The sequence below is a fragment of the Rhinopithecus roxellana genome, chromosome 4 (genome assembly GCF_007565055.1).
Source record: "Rhinopithecus roxellana isolate Shanxi Qingling chromosome 4, ASM756505v1, whole genome shotgun sequence".
Taxonomy (NCBI): domain Eukaryota; kingdom Metazoa; phylum Chordata; class Mammalia; order Primates; family Cercopithecidae; genus Rhinopithecus; species Rhinopithecus roxellana.
The window spans coordinates 71,947,656-71,971,963 of NC_044552.1; the positions used below are offsets into that span (position 1 = coordinate 71,947,656).

Below are 24,308 nucleotides of genomic sequence, written 5' to 3' on the forward strand. Positions count from 1 at the left end.
ACCCATTTGTCTTATTCTGATTATTTTTGGTAGAAATAGGAGGAGTAACTATAGAGAGAAAAACTGTTTCTGAAGAAAAGCTATAGTACACCTGCTATTAAGTTGTGGCTCTGCTCATCGTTTGCAAGTTTTTCTTATCTTCCCGTACACTGGACTAGATTCTAGAATTCTTCTCTTTTCCTCCTATATCTGGCTACAACTCTCCAACTAAGAAGAACTGCTCTGTTCCCAAAGCCCTCTAAGCTGAAACCAGACAACTCGATGTAAATTTCAAGGGACACGTGTCATTCCTGATGTGTGGGCCACACAGAGTTCACCAAAACGCCTGATACCATAACCAGAGACATTCAAACTGCAAACAAGGGAAAGAAGTTGACAACTTCATGCTGTAAACAGCTTTTCCCAAGGTGTCAGCACAAGACTGTCTATCATAAGACTCTTGCCCCTCTGAACTTGTTTTTTTTTCTTTTTTGCCCATCTTTTTCGCTTGGCACAGTCAGCAGCTCCTGCAGGCAATCAGATGAACTGTCATGTGAAACCCAAATCTTTACAGAACCTAAGAGCTTCTTTAGTTCATCTAGTGGGTAAGTTTAGCAACATCCCTAATGTACGTAACTGTTGTTCAAATTGTACTAGCGGTCCCTTTTATAAAGTTACACTTCTAGATCCACTTGTTCTCACTCCCTGCTTTAATATAACCCAGTCATAGGATGCCAGATTTCCTATAGCTGTATAGGAGGAGTCTGTGCAGTTGATAACACTTGTTGTACATGGGTAGAAGCATTGGGTATTGCAGAGACTTGGTTACAAAAAATGAACAGTCGCTTGGGTAAAACAAGTGGACTCCTCAGCTGACTCATTCTTTGATTTATTCAGTTTTAGTTGGTTTGGTTCATGAGATCCTGGCTAAGGAGCTTACACCAAACTGCTGGTATTATCCTCCTGATAGTCATAATAGTGGTCTTCCTGGTGTGCTGTATTCTCTCAAAGGTTTTAAATACCTACACGTAGCCATCCATCGAACATTGGATGGCCTCTCTTCAGCTAGAATAACAAAAACTCAAAGAAATATGTGATCATGAGGACACTACAACCTAAGAATGGCACATCAAGACCAGAAACACAGAATGATGGTAACTGAGAGCAGTATGAATGGCCTAAGTTTTGGTTGCACTCTCACCTACGTGACAGCCTGACCCAAAGGGTGAAATTGTTAAAAAATAAAAATAAAAATTATAGGAGGCCACTGGTTTGGACTGAACTCCTGCTCTAGGTCCAACAGATCAAACCAAAATGGAGTCAGTCACGCTAAAGTTCCACATCACAAAACTGAAACTAAGTTGTTTATCTGACTTTCTGAGAACTCAGGCGAGAGACAATAGCTAAATCCCTAAACAAGCAATTTCAGCCAGTTTGATAAAGAAGTCCCCTCTCTAGCCTTTACAAGGAAAGTAACTTTGAAACAATCAAGTTTTTGTTTTCTGTTTTGGCGTTTCTCAACCTTTTTCTGTCTATAAAGCCAACCTCCTCTGATTAGAACACTCATTGTACTTTTTTTTTTTTTTTTTTGAGATCGAGCCGTGCTCTATCACCCAGGCTGTAGTGCAGTGGTGCGATCTTGGCTCACTGCAACCTCCGCCCCCTGGGCTCAAGTGATTCTTGTGCCTCAGCCTCCCGAGTAGCTGGGATTACAACCACATGCCACCAACCCCAGCTAATTTTTGTATTTTTAGTAGAGATGGGGTTTCGCCATATTGGCCAGGCTGGTCTCGAACTTCTGACCTCGGGTGATCCGCCCGCCTTGGCCTCCCAAAGTGCTGGGATTACAGGCATGAGCCACCATACCTGGCCTCATTGTACTTTATAGTATGACGTGTTGCTCAGTTCTAGAATTACAAATAAAAGCCAATTACGTTTTTAAGCTAAATTTGTTATTTGTTGTAATTTTGTCTTTTGCAACTCTTCTTTTCTTTCTTCTCTTCCTCTTCTTCCCCTTCCTTTTTTTTTTTTTTTTTTTTTGAGATAAGTCTCACTCTTGTACCCCAGGCTGCAGTGCCATGGCACGATCTCGGCTCATTGCAACCTCTGCCTCCCAGGTTCAAACGATTCTCTTTCCTCAGCCTCCCACGATTCGCCTTTCAGGCGCCTGCCACCATGCCTGACTAATTTTTGTATTTTTAGTAGAGACGGGGTTTCACCATGTTGGCCAGGCCAGTCTCGAACTCCTGACCTCAGGTGATCCACCTGCCTCGGCCTCCCAGAGTGCTGGGATTACAGTCATGAGCCACCATGCCCGGCCCTTTCCCCTTTCTTTTCTTCCATTATTGTTCTTAAGTTTGCACAATAATTAGGATAAGTAAGCATTTATAAAATCAGGTATAATTTAGTCTTCTAATACATATTCCAATGGTGTTGTCACATCTTTTATCTAGATTAATACCTTGGTACATATCATTTAATTTTATTAAGAAAATTTAATTATTATTTTAATTACTTTATTTATTTATTAGAGAAGGGGTCTCGCTAGGTCGCCCAGGCTAGTCTTCAACTGCTGGGCTCATGCAATTCTCCCACCTCTCAAGTAGCCGGGATTATAGGCGTGAGCCACCATGCCCAGCTTGTCTGCCTGCCTTTCTTCCTTTCTTCCTTCTTTCCTCCCTTCCTTCCCTTCATTCCCTTCCTTCCTTCTTCTTTTTTCATTTTCTCTCTTTCTTATTTATTTAGTTATTTATTGGTAGAAATAGGGTCTCACTGTGTTGCCCAGGCTGGTGTTATTAGTAAATGGGCAGATTTATGTAAATGATGAAGGATTGTCACCCCTTCTACTTTTTAGAGATGGGGGTCTTGCTCTGTTGCCCAGGCTGGACTCAAACTCCTAGGTTCAAGTGATCCTCCTGTCTCAGTTTCTCAAGTAGATAAGACTACCAGGCTCGCACCACTGTGCTCAGCTTCCCCCATTTTTATTATTAACATTTCCTCAGCCAGTCATGGTGCCCCATGCCTGTAATCCTAGCACTTTACAATGTCGAGGTGGGCAGAGCACTCGAACCCACAAATTTGAGACCAGCCTGAGCAACATAGCTGGGTGTGGTGGCACGTGCCTGTAGTCCCAGGTATGTGACAGACTGAGATGGGAGGATTGACTGAGCCCAGGAGGTCAAGTCTGTGGTAATCAGGCCACTGCACTCCAGCCTGGACAACAGAGTAAAACCCCCATCTCAAAATAACAAACAAAAAAAACATTTTCTCACACTTTCTTATACACTAACTATAGACAGTGTTATTTGACTGAAAGAGATAGTACATTCTTCTTTTCTTTTTCTTCTTTTCTTTAAGATGGAGTCTCGCTCTATCGCCCAGGCTGCGGTTCACTGCAACCCCTGCCTCCCAGGTTCAAGCGATTCTCCTACCTCAGCCTCCTGAGTAGCTGGGATTACAGGCATGTGCCACCACGACTAGCTAATATTTTGTGTTTTTAGTAGAGACGGGGTTTCACACCATGTTGGCCAGACTGCTCTTGAACTCCTAACCTTGTGATCCGCCCGCCTCAGCCTCCCAAAGTGCTGAGATTACAGGCGTGAGCCACTGCGTCTGGCCTCACATTCTTCTTTTCTCAACCTTTTAAGAAACACTTGAATGTTTTGTTTTTTTTTTTTCTTTCTCTCCCCCTCGAGATGGACTCTCACTCTGTCGCCCAGGCTGGAGTGCAGTGGTGCGATCTCAGCTCACTGCAATCTCTGCCTCCTGAGTTCAAGCGGTTCTCTTGCCGCAGCCTTCCGAGTAGCTGGGATTACAGGTGTGTCCCACCATACCCAGTTAATATTTGCATTTTTAGTAGAGACAGGGTTTCACCATGTTGGTCAGGCTGTCTTGAACTCCCGACCTAGATGATCAGCCCACCTCAGCCTCCCAAATTGCTGGGATTACAGGCGTGAGCCACCGTGCCTGGCCAAAAAACTTGAATGTGTTCCAAGTGCTTATTGTTAAAAATAGATAGTAGAAAAAATGTATTTTGTTTTTTAATCAGTTGCCTTATAAATTCATTCAAAATTACAACAGTTGGCTTCTAGGCTAGATTTATATTTGCTCAATAATTCCTTTTGAGAGCTCAAAATCATAGGTTTGGTTCCAGGTCCATCTAGTTGTAGTTCTTATTTATATTAGTAGAAAACATCTTTTTTAAAAACAAAAGGAAAAAAGAAAATGAAACCTCAACAACAAAAAATAACTTAAAACCAGGTCATTTTCCTATCCCCAGATGTCCCCAAATCACAGAATCTCAGCTGGGGAGTGCATCTGGCCTGTCTCCTGCCTTCAGCCATCATCCTGTCTCTAGTATCTCTCTTATCTATGTCCAATCACGGAAGCCTCACTGCCTCCCCAGACAACTCATTTCAGTCATGAGTAGCTCTACCCACAAAAAGGTTAGACTGAACTGAAAACTTTCTCCATCTCACTTTCACTCATGAGTCATAAATATGCCTCTAAAGTTCTTAAAATAAGTGTAAATCCTTTTCCACTTGGTTTTCCATCAAATGTGTGGTGAACACTATTACATCCTTAAGTCAAATACTTTGCTTCCTCAAGGACTTGACATTGACAGTTCTGAAATGTGCTCTCCCAAATTTTCACATACTAATAATAACTTGACATTCAGGACTCAGTTCAGTCCATATGTTGTCTTTACTAAGAGCTCTTCCCTTGCCATTCTTGTTAAAGTAGGCCCTCTTGAGTCGCTCTCTGTCTATTTTTATTTTATTTTATTTTTGAGATGGGGTGTTGCTCTTGTCACCCAGGTTGGAGTGCAGTGGCATGGCCTCAGCTCACTGCAACCTCTGTCTCCCGGGTTCAAGTGATCTTCCTGCCTCAGCCTCCTGAGAAGCTGGGATTACAGACGCCTGCCACCATGCCCGGCTAATTTTTGTACTTTTAGTAGAGACGGGATTTCTCCATGTTGGCCAGGCTGGTCTCGAACTCCTGACCTCAGGTGATCCGCCCACCTCGACCTCCCAACGTGCTGGGATTACAGGCATGAGCCACTGTGCCTGGCCTCTTATATTGTTCTTATGTCACTTACCACTTTCTGAATGTATTCTATTTGTTTATATGTTTTACCACCTCTTTCCTTCCACTAGAAAGTGAGCCTTCTGGGGACTGGGAACATGTCTCTTGTTCATTCAGTTCCTTATGCGATCCAGGCATTCTATTCCTAGGTACTACCCCAAAGCAATGAAATCACTTGACCATACAAAGACTTGTAGCACGAATATTCATAGCATCTTTTTTTGTAACAGCCAAAAAGTAAAGCAACCCAAGTGTCCATAAACAGATGAATATATTAAAAATCTGTAAGAAATCCATATTATGTACTACCTACAGCAACCAACTACAGATACATGTAGCAACATGTATGAACTTCACAAGATTCATGCTGAGTGAAAGAAGTGAATCACAAGAGTTCTTCCTTTCGTTCCATTTATACAAAATTCCATTAAACATAAATTAATTTCTAGAGAAAAAAAGCAGATCAGTGGTTGCCCAGCACATAGGGTGGAGGGAAATAAACAGGTATGAATTTTTCGGATGGGATGAAAATATTTTGCCTCTTGATTGTGGCAGTGTTTTCATAGGTATTCACAAATGTCAAAACTCACCAAATCGTACACTTTAAACGGGTGCATTTAATTGTACATAAATTAGGCCAGGCACAGTGGCTCACACTTGTAATCTCAGCACTTTGGGAGGCTGAGGTAGGAGGATTACTTGAGCCCAGCAGTTCGAAACCAGCATGGGCAACATAGTAAGACCTTGTCTCTATTTTAAAAATAAATAATTTTATTAATTTTATGTAAATTATACTCCAATTAAGTTGATGGAATCAAATTTTGTTCAGTAAATACTTTTTTTCTTCAGGCAAATCATCCCTGCCTAATCTGACAGGGTTTGGAGATTTTTTGTTACATTCACCATTACCAGGTAGCTCAATTTCTTCAAGCGTGGTGCCCAGAAATGGAACCAATATTATAGATATGAACAGGTTAGAGTATGTTGGGTTCCTGTTACATCCACTTTTTTATTACTGTACATTTGAATCAGGATTTCTTGTATTTAGACTTCAAAAAATCTCATATAAATGATTTTAATCAGCCTGAAGGTTCTACTTCTGTCAGTGCAGCTTAAATTTAGGGGGACGTTTCAGAAGCAGGCCTACACAGATGTCTGACATTGGGTTTGCCTCCAGGGGCGTTTCCCAACTGTAGAACAGTCTCCTTTATCCTAACTACCTGTATATTTTTCCCCCAGGTTTTGAACTTTTCTTTGTGTCTTTTTTTGTCTTCATGAAAGTGGAAGATAACACCGTTTAAAGCGACAAAGGTCAATAGCAGCCCTGAGGCTTGTCAATAAAGATCTGCTTTCTGGATGCCATAGATGTATTCATAGTTCATCAATACTCTTTGGGTGTAGTTGTTTAAATTGCTATGAACTGGCCTGGGTGCTGACTAGTTACCTCATTTCTCCATGTGATTCACAAGAATACTGTGTGACACTTAACACATCTTGCTGAGAATCCACTGGATTAGGAATTAGAAGGCTTGAGTTCTAGGTCCAGATTTACTTCTTTAAGTTGTGTAACATTGGACAAGATTACTTAATCCAAGCCTCTGCTTTCTCGACTGGAAATTTTATACAAATACCACCTGCACTATTCAGTTTATGGAATATTTTAAATATCAACTGAAAATATCATGTGAAAATACTTTCAAAAAAAGATTGTGCTTATTAGCCAGGTGCGGTGGCTCACACCTATAATCCCAGCACTTTGGGAGGCCAAGGTGAGCGGATCATGAGGTGAAGAGTTCGAGACCAGCCTGGCCAACATGTAAAACCCTGCCTCTACTAAAAATACAAAAATTACCTGGGCATGGTGGTAGGCACCTGTAATCCCAGCTACTTGGGAGGCTGAGGCAGGAGAATTGCTTGAACCTGGGAGACAGAGGTTGCAGTGAGCCGAGATCGTGCCACTGCACTCTAGCCTAGGTGACACAGTAAGACTCCATCTCAAAAAAAAAAAAAAGAAAAAGAAAAAAAATTGTGCTTATTATATTATTTATAACAATGTCAATAGGAAATGCCATTAATGTCCAACACTAGAATGACTAAAATAAATAACATATCCACATAATCAAATATTACAGAGCCATCAAAAATAGTGTTTAAAAAATAACTAGTGACACAAGTAACTGCTTACATATAACATTTATTTTAAAGAGCAGCGCAGGCCAGGCACAATGGCTCACACCTGTAATTCCAGCACTTTGGGAGGCTGAGGCGGGAGGATTGCTTGAGCCCAGGAGTTCAAGATCAGCCTGGGCAACATGGCAAGACTTCTGTTGTAAAAAATTAGCCGGGCGGTGGCATGTGCCTGTAGTCTCAGCTACTAGGAATGCTGAGGTGGGAGGATCACCTAAGCCTGGGACGTTGAGGCTGTAGTATGCAGTGATCTTGCCACTGTACTCCAGCCTGGGCGAGAGTGAGAATCTGTCTTAAAAAAAAATAAAGGGCAGGGCACCTAGTTGTGAACTCTTGGACAAGGGCTAACGATGGGAGCAGGTACAAGGGGACTTCTGTGGGTCTTTACAATATTTCTATTTCTTTTTCTTTTCCAACTTAGATAAAGGGTGTACGTGTGCAGGTTTGTTACCTGGGTATACTGCATGATGCTGAGGTTTGGGGTATGACTGATCCCATCACCTAGGTATTGAGCACAGGACCCAACAGTTTCTGAACCCTTGGCCTCCTTGCTCCCTCCCCACTAGTAGTCGGTCCCCACTATCTACTGTTGCCATCTTTATGTCCATGAGTACCCATTGTTTAGCTCCCACTTACAAGTGAGAATGTGTGGTATTTGGTTTTCTGTTCCTTTACATTAATTCACTTAGGATATTTCTATTTCTTGATCTGGATAATGATTATGCAAGTGTGTTCACTTGGTAAAAATTTGTCATGTTTTGCTCATATGAACACTTCCATACATGTAGGTTTTAGCTATATATGTATTTAAAAATAAAAAAGCAGAAATCAGAAGACGACCAGTTTTATTTTATGTATTTTATTTATGTATTTATTTATTTTTTTGTGACAGAGTCTCACTCTCTATTGCCCAGGCTGGAGTACAGTGGCATGATCTAGACTCACTGCAACTTTTGCCTCCAGGGTTCAAGCTATTCTCTTGGCTCAGCCTCCTGAGTAGCTGGGACTACAGGCGCGTGTCACCATTCCTGGCTAATTTTTGTATTTTTAGTAGAGATGGGGTTTTGCCATGTTGGCCCGGCTGGTCTCAAACTCCTGACCTCAAGTGATTTGCTCGCCTCAGCCTCCCAACGCACTGGGATTACAGGAGTGAGCCACCATGCCCGATACCATAGTTTTATTTTTAAATTTGGGGTTTTTAAAAGATATATATTTTGCCGGGCGCGGTGGCTCAAGCCTGTAATCCCAGCACTTTGGGAGGCCGAGACGGGCGGATCACGAGGTCAGGAGATCGAGGCCATCCTGGCTAACACGGTGAAACCCCGTCTCTACTAAAAAATACAAAAAACTAGCCGGGCGAGGTGGCAGGCGCCTGTAGTCCCAGCTACTCGGGAGGCTGAGGCAGGAGAATGGCGTAAACCCGGGAGGCGGAGCTTGCAGTGAGCTGAGATCCGGCCACTGCACTCCAGCCTGGGCGGCAGAGCGAGACTCCGTCTCAAAAAAAAAAAAATAAAATAAAATAAAAAAATAAAAGATATATATTTTAAATATTTTTTAGAGACAGTGTCTCGCTCTATCACCTAGGCTGGAGTGCAGTGGCAAAACCATAGCTCACTGCAGCCTCAGACTCCTGGGCTCAAATGATCCTCCTGCCTCAGTCCCCAGAGTAGCTAGGACTATAGGCATGCACCACTATGCCTGGCTAAGTTTTTAAATTTTTTGTAGAGACAGGATCTTGATATGTTGGCCAGGCTAGTCTTGAACTTCTGGCCGCAAGCAATACTCCTCAAATTACATGTGTTAGCCGCCATGCCTGGTCCTATTTTTATTTTTTTAGAGACAGGGTCTTGCTATGTTACTCAGGCTGGAATACAGTGGCTATTCACAGGCATGATTATAGCATACTAAGGCCACCTGGACTTAAGGGACTCTCCTGCTTCAGTCTCCTGAGTAGCTGGCGAAACCCCCTTGGCAAAAATTATAACTGAGGAAATTATGACAGTGAAAGAAATCAGACCTAAACGACTCCATCTTGCTTTTAACCTTTAAGCTGTCCTTGTTCACCCCTGGGCATAGGCTGAACTAACTTTGGGAAGGAATTCAGTTTACAGTTTGACTCTAAAACAAAATTGATAATAGCTCTTTCCCGAAAAGACCCCCTTCTTGCCTGGGGACCAGTCTGCCTTTGTAGGACTAACAAATTAGCTAGAAGATTAGAAATTACAGTTTAGGGGTGATGCAGCCTTTGGCTCCAAGAGTCTGAACCTTCCCAAATTGCTCCTGGGGATAACATCACCATTGTAAAACTTAAGATCAGAGCTATTTTGCAGATCCTGAACTCCATGGATCAGCTGACACCACCCAGACAGTAATCTGGGTCAACTAGTTCTGCCATCCCACCCAGGAACTTCTAGAAGAGAGCAAGAAAAATTTACTTCTGTCTCCTATGAGTCCATCTCCAACCTGACCAATCAGCACTCCCCACTTCCCAAGCCCCTACCCGCCATATTATCAGGGAGGCTGATTTGGGTAATAATAAAACTCTGTCTCCCACACAGCCGGCTCTGCATGAATTACTCTTTCTCCCTTGCTATTCCCCTCTCTTGATAAGTTGGCTCTGTGTAGGCAGCCGGCAAAGTAAACCCGTTGGGCAGTTACACTGGGACCACATGCGCACCACCACACCCAGCTTAAAACTATGTATTTTTTTAAGTGGTAAGAAATACAGCAAAATGTTAATGATGGTATCTCTGGCTGGTGAGATTACAGGTGACTTTTATCTTCATCTTTGCAACTTTCCCTTTGATTATCAGAAAAAAAAATTTTTTTTTTTTTTTTAAATTAGAAAAAGTATTCCTTGTATTTGAAAGAAAATGCTTGGCCTGGCGTGGTGGCTCACCCCTGTAATCCCAGCATTTTGTGAGACGGAGGCAGGTGGATCACCTGAGGTCAGGAGTTCCAGACCAGCCTGGCCAATATGGCGAAACCTTGTCTCTACTAAAAATAGAAAAATTAGCCGGGTGTGGTGGCGGGCGCCTGTAGTCCCAGCTACTCAGGAGGCTGAGGCGGGAGAATGGCGTGAACCCAGGAGGCGGAGCTTGCAGTGAGCCGAAACCGCGACTGCACTCCAGCCTGGGGTGACAGAGCGGGACTCCATCAAAAAAAAAAAAAGAGAGAGAGAGAGAGAGAAAGAGAGAAAGAGAAGAAAGAAAGAAAATAAAAGAAAAGAAATTGTAAACATATACAGTGTCGGGTGTTATTCCCAATGCCTGAAACATAATAATGCTTGATAAATGTGGAGTGAATGGTTATTGCCCTGTGAAAGTTGATCCATAAGAATTGGGTCGTTCTCTTCAGATCCAACTAAAACAGAGTCGAGAAGCTAGGAGGAAAAAGCACTCAGGGTACAAAGCATTGCTCCAAGAACAGAGTTTCTTTGCAAGCCTGGCTGCTGAAACTGCTTGTTGTAAGCTGAAACCAGTTTTATCTATAGCTTCTGAGATAACTTGCTACAATTCTAGGACTAATTTTGCCCTCTGCTGTTGCTCACCAATCAGAGCTCCCAGCTCCCCAAACCCATACTAGTGCAAACGAACTTTCTCAAAGAGCAATACATAACATTTCTGCTTTTTAATAAAACCTCTGGCCTTTTCTTTGTTCTTCAGACATTCCAAAGACCACCCAACCCAGTCTGCATGTATGCCCGAACTTAAAATTCTGAAACCACCCCCACAGGATTGACAAGAATTGCATGTCAGGTTCTGGCCAGAAATGTAGTTATAATTTAGCATGAATCAGGCTGCCCTTTGGCCCACATCCTTGTTGCTAAGTCACATAGCACTAGATACTGACCATCTGCATCCCCACTGTATGATGGACAGATCAGGATCGTAAGACTAAGAACTGACTTGCATTCCTATTGTTCCTACAGGGTCTCTGAACTTAGATCATAACACTTTTGTTTAAGGATCACTTAAAATGTTTTTCAGGGCCAGGTGTGGTGGCAAAAGCCTGAAATCCCAGCACTTTGGGAGGCCGAGATGGGAGGACTGCTTGAGGCAGAGTTCAACCTGCTTGAGGAACATAGCGAGACCCCGTATCTACCTACAAAAATATTTAAAAATTAGCTGGCCCTGGTGGTGCGCACCTGTAGTTCCAGCTATTTGGGAGGCTGAGTTTGGAGGACTGCTTGAACCCAAAGAGTTCAAGGTTGCAGGGAGCTATAATCACACTGGATGACAGAGCAAGTCCCTATCTCAAAAAACAAAGACAAACAGATGTTTTTCAGACTCTGAATTCCAACAAAACAACTGATGCCAATGAGTTTGAAGATCCCACCAGAGGAAGCGGATCAGCATGAGAATAGTTTCTTCATCTCCCTGTCCTACGACTTCACTCTGCACTCTTTGATCAACTAACAATCTCTAAAACCCTAAAAAAATCCTAACCTCAAATTCCTCAGAGTTGTATCTGAGGTTTCTTCCCATCTCTTTGTTCAAATTTTGCTTTTCTTTTTCTTTTTTTCTTGAGACAGGGTCTCACTCTGTCGCCCAGGCTGGAGTGCAGTGGCGTGATTTCAGCTCACTGCAACCTCCGCCTCCTGAGTTCGAGCGATTCTCCTGCCTCAGCCTCCTGAGCAGCTGCAATAAAAAGCTTGTACTACCATACCCGGTTTTCGTATTTTTAGTAGAGATGGGATTTCGACATGTTGGCCAGGCTGTTCTTGAACTCCTGAGCTTAAGCGATCTGTCCGCCTTGGCCTCCCAAAGTGCTGTGATTACAGGTGTGAGCCATCATGCCCGACTTCCTGGTTCAAATTTCTACGATTCTTCTTTCTCTGCTGCAACCTGGTGTCCCAGCATATTGACTTGCTGTGTGCCTCAGGCAACAAATTTATTATGGTTACAATTCTTTCTCCCAAGTAAAACAAATTTAGAGATTTTTCTCTACAATTTTGACTTCAATGCTCTATCTACCAGCAAAGTACCTGTTTTAAAAAAGGAAATAGGTTAACACTCTTAGCTCTCAGGGAACCCAGGCTGGCTCCTACAATGACTATTTCCAATTCTAAGTAAGAGCTCATGAGGCACATACCTAATGATTTTTCTTATAATTTTGCCAGAGTCAAAACCAGAAGATATCTGTCACCAGTTCTCTGCCTCATTCTGTGTTCCCATAGTTCCTTCAAGATTAACTGAATGTGCATGTTTGGAACGGAGACTCAAAGTTATTTCAAGCAGCCCGGTGCTTTCCATCCCATATTTTACCCACCTTGAGGTTAGGATAGAATTACTTTCTGGAGCCCCACTTCTCAATCATGATGGCCACTCCTCTCATTTTCTAAGAATGGAGATAACATGGGAATTTCATTAGGCGGTATTATGCCAGTTGCCTTAAGTCCCCTTTTAAAATTCTTTGTCATACTGCTACTACTACTACCACAAAACAAAGCCACATTGATTGCCCTTTGGGTTTCTTTAGTCTGCAAACATTTTCAATTTTCTGAGAAAACCGTATTACTAATTGATGCTGCCCATGGTTTTATGCACTATCTTTTCATTGTCCGTTTAAATCTCAGCTGAGCTCTCAGAGTAGCAGGCAAGGGTTGGGTTGGTTTCATTTAACGCCACACTGTTTCCCACAACACTGCCCTGTCTGCCACTCCCACATACTCTCCTGCCCGTATGGTGATGCTGCTTTTGAGGAGCTCTCATGCCACTTGAGCTTTGATTGATTTTTCAAGATTCTGTCTAATCCTTCCCCAAGGTGTCCCTTCATGGAAGGTGCTGGGGGTAAAATTCAAAACATATTTGTGGTATTGACTAGCTTTGAGTGGGGAGCCAGATGGATGAAATGGGGCCTCATGGGGACAGTAAAGAATTCTCATGCGCTCCCAGTGCCATAAACCCAGAGCGGCCTCTGAAAGGCTGAGCTGGAGGTGCTGATGCAGGTGGTGTCATCTAAACTGATGTCTCTAATCAGTCAAGTCACTATGCTATTTACTTTGTCAGATAAGTGACTCTGGGGAAATCAGGTCGGAGAGTGGGTAAATAAACTGTTTACTCAAGCTGATAAATGTGAATCTTCAAAATCGATTTCAAATGCAGAAATGAAATGGGCTGTGCTTTGCCTTTCAGGAACCTCCTTCAGAACTCATCCAGTGTGTGAGAGGGACAGAGGGAGTTACCAGAACACAAGCTCAACTTTAGCTTGGCTCTAACTCTGGTTGCAGGTTCCTCCTCCTACTCGATGATCTAGTGTCCACAGATGGTGCCTGTGCAGTCCTGAGTTCCAGCTGGGTCGGAGGGCATGCCCCACAGAGCCAACATCGGCCACTCTGCATCTGTCTGAGCCCTCAGAAGCCTGGTTTTCAGTTTGAGGAATCAATCTCAATCCACTAAAGCACTTACAGCTCAGGGGCTTTGATCTTTGCTTGGCAAATGCCCTAACTGCTGAGTTCTACATACTTTGCCATTTCTCCCTTATCTCCCAGAGCCAGAGTTTTCTCCATGTTTGGAATCCACTTTCTGATTCCTTGAGCATGGGTGAGAGGAATGGGGGTGGGGATGAGATGGGTTGGGGAAGGAAGGACAGAAGTTTAATGGAAAAACAAGAACAAAAATAAAATGCATTTATGGGCTGGGCACTGTGGCTCACGCCTGTGATCTCAATTCTCTGGAAAGCTGCAGCGGGAGGATTCCATGAGGACAGGAGTTCAAGATCAGCCTGGGCAACATAGTGAAACATCGTCTCTACAAAAAAACAAACAAAAAACTAGCCCAGCTGTGGTGGCATCTGCCTGTGGACAAAAGTACTTGGGAGGCTAAAGTGAGAGGATGGCTTGAACCCAGAGCCTGATGCTACAGTGAGCTATGACTGCACCACTGCACCCCAGCCTGTGCAACAGTGACACCTGATTTCTAATAAACAGAATGTATTTATGGTATATTTAAAAACTGCCTCAGCTGGGCGCGGTGGCACACACCTGTAATCCCAGCATTTTGGGAGGCCAAGGTGGGCGGATCACTTGAGGTCAGGACTCCAATTCCAGCCTGGCCAACGTGGCGAGACCGTCTCTACTAAAAATACAAAAATTAGCTAGGCACAGTGCGCATGCCTGTAATCCCACCTACGCGGGAGGCTGAGGCACGAGAATCGCTTGAACTCAGGAGGCGGTGGTTGCAGTGAGCTGAGTTCGCACCACTGCACTCCAGCCTGGGTGACAGAGCAAGACTGTCTCCAAAAAAATAAAATAAAAACTTTTTCTCAAAGAGCTCTGAAATGGAAAGAGTGCACAATAGCTTCAATTCAATGATGGCAAAGTTAAAATTCCTAACATGATCTAACTGTCAGTCTGGATGATACGGGAAACACAATGACATCCTTGCTGTTTTTAAACTTGAGCAACTCGAGTTGTTAGTATGAGGCAAATCATTAACATCTAAATGCAAGCTGACTTTCTTCTCACAGCTAGCATATACCTCAAGTCAGCAAGCCCATTTCAGCTTCTTTTTCGAATAGCTTCTTTCAATGAATTCTCTACAATTTCATAATGTATATATGCTAGGATGCATTTGTCTTAAATGCAGTTATGTTTTGACTATTTCTAAGTAAAAGTGCATTAAGAACATAATGAAGGCCGGGCATGGTGGCTCAAGCCTGTAATCCCAGCACTTTGGGAGGCCGAGACGGGCGGATCACAAGGTCAGGAGATCGAGACCATCCTGGCTAACCCGGTGAAACCCCGTCTCTACTAAAAAAATAGAAAAAAACTAGCCGGGCGAGGTGGCGGGCGCCTATAGTCCCAGCTACTCGGGAGGCTGAGGCAGGAGAATGGCATGAACCCGAAAGGCGGAGCTTGCAGTGAGCTGAGATCCCGCCACTGCACTCCAGTTTGGGCGACAGAGCGAGACTGTCTCAGAAAAAAAAAAAAAAAAAAAAAAAGAACATAATGAAGCCCGTATTTTTTTGCACTGTCTCTTAATTTTATGGTGGACAAAGCACCAATTTCTGAAATTCAATAAAAGCAAACCTTCCTTTGTTGTTCAGATCTTAGCAGTGGGTTTAGTAGTTTTAACTTCTTCCATTTTAAAGCTTTCCATTTTTAGCCTGAAGTAGCTAAACATATAAAGGAAAGGAAGGAGAGATCATCTAAGTAGCTAATCAGATAAATGAAAACTGACTTGAAGTTAGGCTTTATTCTCCCTTTCTTTTCTTGAATTGGATAATAACATCTTTACTTTGGATTATGTTCAATAACCAAGAAAACAAACAGCACTTAAAAAAAAAAAAGAGGCCGGGCGCGGTGGCTCAAGCCTGTAATCCCAGCACTTTGGGAGGCCAAGACGGGTGGATCACGAGGTCAGGAGATCAAGACCATCCTGGCTAACACGGTGAAACCTCGTCTCTACTAAAAAATACAAAAAAACTAGCCGGGCAAGGTGGCGGGCGCCTGTAGTCCCAGCTACCCGGGAGGCTGAGGCAGGAGAATGGCGTAAACCCGGGAGGCGAAGCCTTGCAGTGAGCTGAGAGCCGGCCACTGCACTCCAGCCCGGGCGACAGAGCGAGACTCCATCTCAAAAAAAAAAAAAGAAAAAAAGAAAAAAGAAAGAAACCCAAATTCCATGAAAAAATAACTTGGTAATAGTATTAATATTCCAGAAAAAAAATATAAGAAGTTTGGTATTTAAAACAAAACAAATAACCAAACTGCTTTCCTCATCTACCAAAATCCAACATTAAGTAACACTTAAAACAGGCAATTTACCACCTCCATTGAAATGAATACATAGCCTCCAATTTATATATGTTGTGCTCTAAAGTAAGGACAACTGAAAATTAAGATGTGCTTTCCACAGAAAGTGATATAAACGGCAGCTCAAGAGTTCCAGATGGTATAACACTACAAGGTGTTCTCAACAAAAAGTCTTTGTTAGACTTCAGCAATACTATTTGGTACTTCTAACAGCAAATAGGAAGCATTCCAATACTTATTAGATCCTCTACCATCAGACACAGAAATTACCTAGAAAATAGAAATGTATTGCCAAATCTCAAACAAGAGGGCTACTGATTAAACAAACAAAAACACCCTTAAGACATCTCACAGAAAACATGGCCGTCTTTGGGTTAAGATTGGCTGATTTTCCAGTAGTGCTCGGGTAGGTCTTCCTGATAGAGGGGTCCAGAAGTGGCAGGGTCCCATAAGCGGCTGGTGAGGAGGACCCACTGCTTTGCCTCCTACCAGTGAGGAGCAAGGATTTGGGGAAGGACTATGCATCCATCACTCCTGATGTTCTTTTCATGGCTCCCCTTCTCCTCAGTTATTGTCCATCTACCTCCAGATGGCAGCAAACGACTTATTTTAGCCCTTTCTTCTCATTTAGATATAAAGTACGAATGTCTGATTCGGCTACAAGACTGTATGGTCTTTGGCTAAATGTATAATCAAACAAAAAGTATAAATGATACCAGCTCCCTGATTTTTCTGGCAAGAGGAGAGTAACAGCTATCTGGAGAGGACTAGGGAAAGCTAAGGAATGGATTCACAAGAGAATGGAAAGGTAAAAGGTAAAGCTGAGTGAGGCTTGAACTTTTGCTTAGTGCCAGCATTGTTGATCTGTACCTGAGCAAGCTTACATAAATGCATGTACACACAGGCACGGAGCTCTCTAACATGGAGCTGAAGTGAAACTCTGTCTCTAAAAAAAATAAGCCAGGTGTGGTGGTGGGTGCCAGTAATCCCAGCTACTCGAGAGGTTGAGGCAGAAGAATCGCCTGAACCCGGGAGGTAGAGGTTGCAGTGAACTGAAATCGTGCCACTGCACTCCAGCCTAAGCTACAGAGTGAGACTCTGTCTCAAAAAACAACAAAAACAAAAGCATTGGTACTTCCTGTAACAAATTATGATTTGCGTTATGTCTGTACTTTTACAACATAACTGGCACTTGTATAAAGGAAATTCTTTGTCAAGGACTGAATCAAGGAACTTAACACCCTATTCTGGAAAAACAAGTATGCAATACTAGTAGGAGGAAGTAGAAAGCCTCTTTCTGTTTTCCAAGGCACAGGGCCTGTCTTCAAGAAACTTTCAAAACAAGTTGCTTTGGCTGGCTTCTACACCATCTGCAAATGCCCAAGGCCTTCATGCAACCTTTAGCTACCTAGGGCTACCCAGTACTCTAAAGTGCCCTGCACCTTAAAACTCACCTGTTTTCTTTTTCATTCTGCCCCTATCACTGCCTTTCTGCTAGGTGCAGTGGACTAACACCTGTAGCTCCAGCTGCTCAGGAGGGTAAGGTGGGAGGATCACTTGAACCCAGGAGTTTGAGTCCAGCCTGGGCAACACAGCAAGACCTCACTGCTTTAAAAAAATTAATAAATAAATAAAAATAAAAAAAAAAAGCAGGGCTCAGTGACTCATGCCTATAATCCCAGCTACACAGAAGGCTGAGGTGGGAGGATTACTTGAGCCCAGGAGTTTGAAACTGTAGTTAGCTGTGATTGTGCCACTGCACTCCATCCTAGGTGACAGAACAAGACCCCATCTCTTAAAAACAAACAAACCAAAAAACACAGGCTTCCTCTCAGAGAAGGGGGGTGGGGCTCTACTTAGTAGCAGAGTCTCTTAATCAACAGTAGCGTAATGTATCAATAATCAGACACATCCCTTTCAGAGATCTATATTTTCAGCCACAAAGCTTAAAATCTCAACTGTCAACTAGTAGGATTTCCGGCAAAATAACAGAAAAGTAGAAAATAAAAATCAGGTTGTAGATCTATGTTGGGAAAGGAGGTTAACTTTCCAGGTAGTTCATACTGAACGTGTCTACATAGCTCCTGCGGGTCATTTCTGCTTTCTATGTCTTCCTTTAGCTAAGGCCAGAAATTCAAAAAAATTTCATTGGTTATGGAGACCCCTCCTCATCCACCCATTCACCCAATGAGAAAGAAGAATTTGTGGAGGGCAGGGGATATCACAAGAGAAAATGGCACACCAGACTGTAATGTCTCAAATAAAAGGCTTACTTTACCCTTAATACTAGTATATTACTGTTCATAATATTGTAAAATTATCATGTTATAAAAATATATAATAAGATCTCATAAGAAACTGAATGGATTGATGCTTGATAATTCTCTTAAGTAGAACACAATGAAACAGTAGTGGCTGGCTAAGTTCCATCAATTTTTTTTAACTCTTTTTGACTTTTTCTCCTGGTCTTCTGTTATCCTTTCTGCAGGTCGCTTCTTCAACCCCTTCATTTTCCTGGTTTGTAGTTTGCTTAGGTCTTGCTTCTGCATATGAATCCTTCCATAAGTTGTACCAAAAGTATCATGGGAGATATTTTTCTTCTTCTTTGGCTACGACAAAAGAATACGTATATATTTAATGGCCTTCTACTATAACGAGCCAGTAAAAACCTAGTCTGTAACAACTATCTTAGTAGCAATTTCCATTAGTGCCTACCTCTTCAATGACAGAGTATATAGCCCTATATACTTTTCTTCTCAAACTTAAGCGTGCATACAAATCACTTGGGATCTTGCTAAAGCACAGATCCTAATTCAGTATGTCTAGGGTAGCACCTGATATTCTGCACAATTCCCAGGTAAACTGTCAGGCCACACTTTGAAAAACAAAACTATAAACTACACTAACCACTGTCAAACATCAAGAAAATATCCTGTGTTTAGCTTAAGGAGTTGTGACTATCATTTCAATTTCTATTGGCATTTTAGGGATTACATTTCTGCTTGTCTTTTAAAACTACTTAAAAAGTCAAAACACATTTTATGCACATATGGTTTACATACCCTGTGCTCTAAATCCTCAGTCTTTACAGCGTCCCAAACAACTCTCTTTCTTTTGTTGAAAACAGCAGTCTTGACTATCAGAAGGCACTTAGCCAAACCTCATGTCTGGGTTGTGCAACTCTTTTTTTTATTATCCCTTATTGTTGGCTTATTTGGTTCTCTCTCCTTTTTCTGGCTCTGTGAGTCCTAGTTTAATCTATTGTATTGATCTCTTTATGTATGTCCTTGTCTTTTTTTGTTTTTTTGAGATGGAGTCTTGCTCTGTCGCCCAGTCTTGCTCTGTCGCCTGGAGTGTAGTGGCGCAATCTTGGTTCACTGCAAGCTCCGCCTCCCGGGTTCATGCCATTCTCCTGCCTCAGCCTCCCAGGTAGCTGGGACTACAGGCACCCACCACCACTCCCAGCTAATTTTTTGTATTTTTCGTAAAGATGGAGTTTCACTGTGTTAGCCAGGATGGTCTTGATCTCCGACCTCGTGATCTGCCTGCCTTGGCCTCCCAAAGTGCTGGGATTACAGGCGTGAGCCACCATGCTGGGCCTATCCTTGTCTTTTAATACAGTATGCCACAAATCCTTTTTGGAAACAAAAAGGATTAAAGTAGAATATACAAATAAATATGGCACCAAGCTCTAAGTCATATACCTTGAGAGCTTTTGGCATTTTCATAGATAATTTATAAAGGTCATCTGATGCCAGGTGTGTCCTCCTCAGAACCAGATCCAATGAGGGTCCCATCTCTTCCAATTCAATCCGTGGTGTTCTGCAACCAGATTTCTTCAACAGCAACCTTTAGGAAATAGGTAAAAAGAAATGTTGCTATGACTTTCATAAAAGTCCTCTCCACCAAAATATTTTTTGTTCAGGGGATTTACAAGTCCATTAAATGACATAAAATGTTTAGAAAAACTTACTTAAATACTTCATACATTCAAGCCAAGCATATCCTTTGGTTCACTTTTTCTTTTATAAATTTTTTTTTTTGAGATGGAGTCTTGCTTGTCAGGCTGCAGTGCCGTGGTGCGATCTCGGGGCTCACTGCAAGCTCTGCCTCCCACGTTCACACCATTCTCCTGCCTCAGCCTCCTGAGTAGCTGGGACTACAGGTGCCCACCACCACGCCCGGCTAATTTTTTGTATTTTTAGTAGAGACGGGGTTTCACCGTGTTAGCCAGGATGGTCTTGATCTCCTGACCTCGTGATCTGCCCGCCTTGGCCTCCCAAAGTACTGGGATTACAGGCATGAGCAAGTCTTTTATCCCTTTTTGAGCTAAAGGGTCGCACAAATATCAAATTAAAAAAAAATTTTTTTCCCTGAGGTAAAGGACAGTTTGCTTATTTTTAAAAATCAGAAATAAAAGTATATAATATTGTTAAAAAACAGCAAGTGAGATACAAAATTCTCAGAAATGAAATAAAATCCTTTGATTTGACTTCATCTTACTCATAGATTTATATATGTATAAAAATAATTTTAATTGGCTTTTACTTTGAAACAGTATGTTTGTATGATTAACAAGTTCTTATCTAAGACTGTAGGAGTTAAACCAACCCATCTGGAATCAACTTTTCCTCATAGCACAGACATTTACTAACTTCCTTACATTGAAGTGAACTTTAAAATCTTAAAATAACAAAACCACAACTTTCTGAATAGCCTATGTCTAAACAACTCTGGATCTGGAAACACTGGTGGAGGGGAACTGGGGAGTACAGGCAGGATAAAGGGATGGTGGAGCAGCCTGGCGCAGTGGCTCACACCTGTAATCCCGGCACTTCAGGAGGCTAAGGCAGGCAGATCACCTGAGGTCAGGAGTTCCAGACCAGCTGGCCAACATGGTGAAACCTCATCTCTACTAAAGACACAAAAAATTAGCCGGGCGTGGTGGCGGGCACCTCTAGTCCCAGCTACTCGGGAGGCTGAGGCAGGAGAATCGCTTAAACCCGGAAGGCAGAGGTTGTAGTGAGCTGAGATAGTGCCACTGCACTCCAGTCTGGGTGACAGGGCGAGACTCCGTCTCAAAAACAAACAAAAAAGGAATCAAGGACATGTATTTTTTTATTTTCAACTAAAATTTTTTCTTCCACTTAAAGTGCTAATTTTCAGCTAGTTAGAAAACTTGTGAATTGAAAACAGCTCATGGCATGTCTGATAGATTCAAATCACCCAAGTACTACTATACACTGCCAAAAGCACTTCTGAACTACTGAAGCACCTTTCAATTAACTAAAAATAATTTTAAAAATTGATGCATAACAGATGTACATAGCTTCAGGGTACACATAATAATATTGTGCCTTTTTATTCACACAAATGTCCTAATGAATTAATTTTTTGAGTGGTACATAAAATTAAGATTTCCAAATAACTATGTATAACTACCTATGTTGTTGTTTCATTAAAGAATTAAGTTGGCCGGGCGCGGTGGCTCAAGCCTGTAATCCCAGCACTTTGGGAGGCCGAGACGGGCAGATCACGAGGTCAGGAGATCAAGACCATCCTGGCTAACCCGGTGAAACCCCGTCTCTACTAAAAAATACAAAAAAACTAGCCGGGCGAGGTGGCGGGCGCCTGCAGTCCCAGCTACTGGGGAGGCTGAGGCAGGAGAATGGCGTTAACCCAGGAGGCGGAGCTTGCAGTGAGCCAAGATCCGGCCACTGCACTCCAGCCCGGGCGACAGAGCGAGACTCCGTCTCAAAAAAAAAAAAAAAAAAAAAAGAATTAAGTACAATGCCATACTTGCCTGTGTAGATGATCTGATCTTAATCATTTCAGTATGTTTACTGGAAGAGCAAACTGATTTAAGGAACTATTCTCTGGCTTTTAGTTATCTGCAAACAGAACCCAGTTCTTTCTCTCTCAGATGGATTCAAGCGGGTAGATATGCTAACTGGTAATTGCTACATATTTTTAAATATTATTTGCCTATTTCTTGAGGAAGAGTGACATTACTACTACTGTTCAAATTGTAATTTCCTCATTTTTCTCCTGTCTCATACACTTTTCTGGCTGAAAGTCTGTTTTCATTAAGTAAACTCCTCTATTAGAATGTTGTGTTTGCTTTTTAAAGTATGCTAACACTTTGTTTTGCATATGTCCCCCCCATAAGGCCTAACCATTGTGCAAAGGCACATGTGGCATTACTAACAATTTTGTTTCATATTAATGGCCCTGACTCTACAGTGAGTAAAATTTCCCAAGGGATATCAACAGTCACTCACATATAAGGAATAATTACTACAGGATGTATAGGAACAGTGGTCAATAACACTATGATTTATTCACCCAAAAGATCACGTTAAAGGTTACATTAATATAATTTCATTTTAGAGTTCCTTTCATCCAAAAGCTCAAAACCATTTTATAAGCCTCATTAATCTTCACAAATAAAGTATGTGAATATTAAATATTACCATTTTCAAATTGCTTAAGGGCTAATTTGCAGTAAGAGAGAAGGAAAGGGTTCCACAGTATAGCCCAAAGAATGCCTGGGGAGCCGAGTTAAGTCAGACATACTTTCTGGTATATGCCCATCTATGAGTACCTGTTTACTCTTATAAAGCAGTACTGTCAATCTTACGGGGACCTCAGAATTACCTAAACGGTATTGCTATAGTTTGCAGAGGAAGAAACAAAGACCCTGAGAAGTGGTGACCTGCCCATGTCAGGTGGCTGAGCCCAGCTCAGAGTCAGGTCAGTAGGCTCAGAGGTGATGTGGAATCCCTGGACCACCCCTTCCTCCCATCCTCAATGCTCCTCAAGTGTGGCACAGCCTCTGGAAGCTAAGCTGATCCACATGTTTAGTGATTCTTTCAAGTAGCAGCTCACTCTCAATCACACTGTCCATTTATTATTTCAAATTAATAGCTAACAAGTATTACAAGGCACACATGGAACATCTAGTGATCAAAATTACATACTGGGGTCTCTGATTTTAAAAATTCAAACTTTTTTTTTTCATTATGAAAGATGTCATGCTAGTGTAAAGGTGATTCTAGCAGTTGGATTTTTGGTGGATCTATGCATTATAGTTACACTGCTAGTTTTTTGTTTTTGTTTTTGTTTTTATTTTTTGAAATGGAGTCTTGCTTTGTCGCCAGGTTGGAGTGCTGTGGCACAATCTAGGCTGGCTGCAATGTCCGAATCCCTGGTTCAAGCAATTCTCCTGCCTTGGCCTCCCAAACAGCTGGAATGATAGGCATGCGCCACCAGTTAATTTTTTGTATTTTTAGTATAGATGATGTTTCACCGTGTTGGCCAGGATGGTCTCAATCTCCCAACCTTGTAATCTGCCCACCTTAGTCTCCCAAAGTGCTGCTGGGATCACAGGCATGAGCCACCGTGCCCGGCCTTACTGCTAGTTTATTCTTTTTTTTTTTTTGAGATGGAGTCTAGCTGTCACCCAGGCTGGAGTGCAGTGGTGCGATCTTGGCTCACTGCAACCTCTGCCTCCCGAGTTCTCCTGCATCAGCCTCCTGAGTAGCTGGGATTACAGGTGACACCATGTTGCCCAGCTAATTTTTGTGTTTTTAGTAGAGACGGGGTTTCACCATGTTGGCCAGGCTGGTCTCAAACTCCTGACCTCAGGTGATCCACCCACCTCGGCCTCCCAAAGTGCTGGAATTACAGGCATGAGCCACTATGCTGGGCCAGTTTATTCTTGTTCTAAAGTCTGACTTGATAATTCTCTATTTTGTTTTTCTCTGCATCCTTCTTTACAAATAAATCCTTTTCACTAAATATAAGTGAATACTTTCTGTGAAACCATTTCTTATTCTCAACAATTTTTTAGTTACATTTTTATCTCCCTTGTATTTCCTCTATGTTTAACACAGAGGGCATACATATCCACCTAAGGCAGGAGAATCGCTTGAATGCGGGAGACAGAGGTTGCAGTGAGCTGAGATTATGCCACTGCACTCCAGCCTGGGCAACAGCAAGATCCTGTCTCAAAAAAAGAAGTGTTCCAGGCCGGGCGCAGTGGCTCATGCCTGTAATCTCAGCACTTTGCAAGGCCAAGGCAGGGTGGATCATGAGGTCAGGAGATCGAGACCATCCTAACATGGTGAAACCCCGTCTCTACTGAAAATACAAAAAATTAGCCAGGCATGGTGGCAGGGCACCAGTAGTCCCAGCTACTTGGGAGGCTGAGGCAGGAGAATGGCATGAACCCGGGAGGCAGAGGCTGCAGTGAGCTGAGATTGTGTCACTGCATTCCAGCCCGGGCAACAGAGTGAGACTC

General features: G+C 42.5%; 1 protein-coding gene and 1 long non-coding RNA gene across 4 annotated transcripts in view; both read right to left on the reverse strand.

The window, feature by feature from the left end:
- Positions 1-12,592, reverse strand: part of LOC115896971 — a 31,408-nt gene extending 18,816 nt beyond the window's left edge. Inside the window, exon 1 of the long non-coding RNA XR_004056924.1 lies at positions 12,523-12,592. This is a non-coding gene — a long non-coding RNA (uncharacterized LOC115896971). The remainder of the gene's footprint in view (positions 1-12,522) is intronic.
- Positions 12,593-18,290: 5,698 nt separating this feature from the next.
- RPF2 (ribosome production factor 2 homolog) overlaps positions 18,291-24,308 on the reverse strand; it is a 43,485-nt gene continuing 37,467 nt past the window's right edge. For all 3 annotated transcript variants that reach the window (XM_010366029.2, XM_030929631.1, XM_030929632.1), the window contains 2 exons: positions 19,711-19,855; positions 18,291-18,615 (listed from right to left, as the gene is read on the reverse strand). In XM_010366029.2, coding sequence (XP_010364331.2) covers positions 18,436-18,615; positions 19,711-19,855 — 325 coding nt within the window. In that variant the 3' untranslated portion in view covers positions 18,291-18,435. The remainder of the gene's footprint in view (positions 18,616-19,710; positions 19,856-24,308) is intronic.